This window comes from Myotis brandtii, unplaced genomic scaffold (assembly GCF_000412655.1).
Source record: "Myotis brandtii unplaced genomic scaffold, ASM41265v1 scaffold743, whole genome shotgun sequence".
Taxonomy (NCBI): Eukaryota; Metazoa; Chordata; class Mammalia; order Chiroptera; family Vespertilionidae; genus Myotis; species Myotis brandtii.
In genome coordinates this window covers 2,005,486-2,008,523 of record NW_005370960.1, presented here as the reverse complement: position 1 = coordinate 2,008,523, position 3,038 = coordinate 2,005,486, and the positions used below count along the sequence as shown (strand labels likewise).

The 3,038-nt window shown below is 58.3% G+C and overlaps 1 protein-coding gene across 1 annotated transcript in view; it reads right to left on the bottom strand.

The window, feature by feature from the left end:
- The window catches only part of LOC102253465 (up-regulator of cell proliferation), a 6,931-nt gene that overhangs the window by 1,929 nt on the left and 1,964 nt on the right, over window positions 1–3,038 (bottom strand). Inside the window, exons 3-4 of the mRNA XM_014530547.1 lie at window positions 2,870–2,908; window positions 1–1,369 (exon numbers count right to left, since the gene is read on the bottom strand). Coding sequence (XP_014386033.1) covers window positions 1–1,369; window positions 2,870–2,908 — 1,408 coding nt within the window. The remainder of the gene's footprint in view (window positions 1,370–2,869; window positions 2,909–3,038) is intronic.

The window sequence follows — 3,038 nt, the reverse complement described above, 5'->3', positions numbered from 1 at the left end:
CGGCGCCTGTCCGCAGGGTCCCCGGCCCACTGCGCCTGGCACAGCTCCTTCTCCACGCGGGCTGCTTTCCTCCACGGCTCCCCCTGCAGCCTCAGCTCTTCCCTGCGGTAGGCATCGGGGTCTCGGATGCTCCTGGTGATCCGCTCCATCCGGTCCTTCGCCCGCTGGCACTCCTCACAGTCCTCGTCCACCTTCAGCCCCAGCCTTCGGGCGGCGTGGGCCATGTCCTCCACAGACACCCTCCTGCAGGGGGACCGGGCCACGCTCGCCACGATGGCGCGGACCCTGCGCGTGAAGCGGGCACCATCCGTGCTGCTGACCTTGACGAGCACGTGGGAGTGGTCCATCCTCAGCACGGGGGCCAGCCTGTTCAGGAACCGCAGGTTGGAGTTCCGCTTCCCACGGTAGGGACTCAGGATGAAGTAGTACCTGGTGGCCGACCCTTTCATGGAGGACAACAGCTTGTATTCCTTCTTGCTGATGTTGTCGGTCAGAATGAACACGGCCGAGGAGACCTCTGTCAAGAGCTTGAACTGCAGCCAGTGAGACCCAATGTCACCTCTGAGGTTCAGAAAGGCCACGGGCTCCGGGCAAAGGTCCAGGTCCTCCCTGCCGCTGGGCAGGAGCCAGGAGACCTCCACCAGCCCGTCCGCGATCTCCCGGGGGCTGGTGCCCAGGCTCAGGTCCCGGTGCCAGAAGCAGTCGCGCTGCCTGTGGCCCGGGCTGAGCACGGCGTTGAGCAGCTGGGACTTGGAGTTGCTGCTGACCTCCATGCGCACAAAGGCGAAGGCAGGTGCCCGGGCCAGGACCACACTGTCCTCCCTGAGGCTGCCCGCGCCCCTCGGGGGCTGTGCCCACCACGTCCGCACGACGCCCCGCATGGCCCACAGCAGGAAGGTGTGGGCGTGGTGCTCCGAGTCAGGCAGAACGAGTGGGAGCGCAAACTGGCAGAGAGACATCCTCAGCACAATTTCCTGCTGCAGGAACCCATCGGAGGCGAGCAGCAAGGCACAGAGCAGGTCCAGGGGGTTCACAGGCGTGTCGGGCGTGGGCAGCTCCGAGAAGGAGTAGATGTCCGCGGAGATGTCGTCGGCCGTGTCCCAGTATATGACCTCCTCCTCCATCTGGCTCTCCTTCTCTGCGGGCCGGGCATCCGAGGGCGAGGCCAGCACTGCGGTGCTCCGGGCCTCAGCGCTGCGGGCCTGCAGCTTCCTCAGGAAGGTCCAGGGCAGGTCTCTGGGAGCCTGAGGCGCCCAGTTCCTCACACTGTCACTGCTGATTTGCAGGGCATCCTGCAGGCCCAGTTTCTGGGCCTGGTGTGTCTCCAGTCCCAACAGCGACAGCATTTCCTGCAGCCGGCTCCTCTCCACTGTGGAGGGAAACGAAGATGTAAGTGCTCGCCAAGAGGGTGGGGCCCAGGGTAGAGGCAGGAAGGGGCGCCAGCATGGTGGGGGCAGCCCTTCCAAGAGCAGGATGCCCTGGGCCCCTGAGACGAAGACACACATGCATCACACCACCCAGTCCCAGCACAGGCAGACCCGTGGGACAGGAGAGGGGTGAGGCCAGGCCACCAGGGCCACATGCAGACGTCTATGTGGCTGCTTCTCTGGAACTACGGGCTCCAGCAGCACCGAGACCAGAGCAGCCGCCTGGGTGAACGCTGTACGCCAGGAGGCAGGCTCCCTGCACTCGGCAGCAGTGAAGCCCTCACACTGTCACCGGGGATTTTCCATGGTGACACAATCACCAAGTTACTTGATTTTCTTATTCATGTTCTTTTCTCTTTTCAAAACTGGAGACAGGGAGTTGTTACTAGGTACACAGTGCTGCAGATCACAGCTAATCCATTTTGCACTCTGAGGCCAAATACCATGGGTTTACATTTTCATTGTATTCAAGTATCTGTTAGAGATGATCGTACTTCTGCACTTATTTATTCAGATCTTCACGTGTCAGCCATTACGATACAGACGCTTACAAACTCGGGATGCGCATAACAGTCAGGCCCTGCCAAGAGTTTCATCCACCTCTCTGTGTTGGCCACGGCTCTCACCAATTTCCATACTACACACAATCAGTCACTTTAAATGCTACATAAACCAACAGAATAATTAAACCTCCTGCTGCTCTCCAGGATTCTCTCCATTCCTTTCTCAAGAGAGGAAGCACCGCCTGTGATGCTGCCGTAGGTGCTCATGGAGCCACATGGGACGGCTCAGGGCACGCGGGGCCAGCAGCACTGGGCACAGGGACACATGTCTCACTCCCCTGCAAGGTCCACCTGCTGCCTGTGCCTGCACGGGCACTCGGCGGGTTCTCGGGCCGTGGCTGCCGTCGGACCCGGGCTGGAGACCTTGTTGCAGGGACACGACTTGTGGGGAGAGGGACACTGGAGAAGAAACCCTTCAGGTTTCTGAGTTTTGTCAGAATGAAACCAGGGACATTGTTTTTCTCATCAGACATGGAACAACTGTCTTTATTTTTTCAGTAGTTAAGTGCAGTAGGGAAAAGCCAGCACAAACAAGCCTATTTAAACGCCCACTGCTGCCCAGTGTGTGACCCTCTGCGGATCTGGACATGAAAACACAGACCCCATGAGTGGTGCACAGACTGGCTGGGTTTTAGAGTCCCTCGGAGAACTTGTTAAAAATAACATCCAAAGTGCCAACTCACTATGTTCCTCTCTACAGTGACAGCTCCCAGGGGCTTGTTTTCCGGCAGAATTACTAATATATGAGTTGATATAAAGGGTTGCTGGACTGGAGGTGAGTTTGATGCAGCCAGGGTGAGAACCAGCAGCAGTGACGCTATTTCCTTCAACGGGACAGGACGCTGAGCAGAGAGCAGAAACGTGAGAGAAAACACATACCTGTTGGAAAGTCACTGTCCTGAGCCTCGTTCATACCATCTGCAAAAGCAAAGGAACAGGCGTGTCAATCAAACCAGGGGCCGGGACCCACACCGGTTAGTTTAAGCTGCACTCAGAGCCCTGTGTTTCTCACTAAGACAGCAAGTTCTCCTGACTGTTCAAAACATAA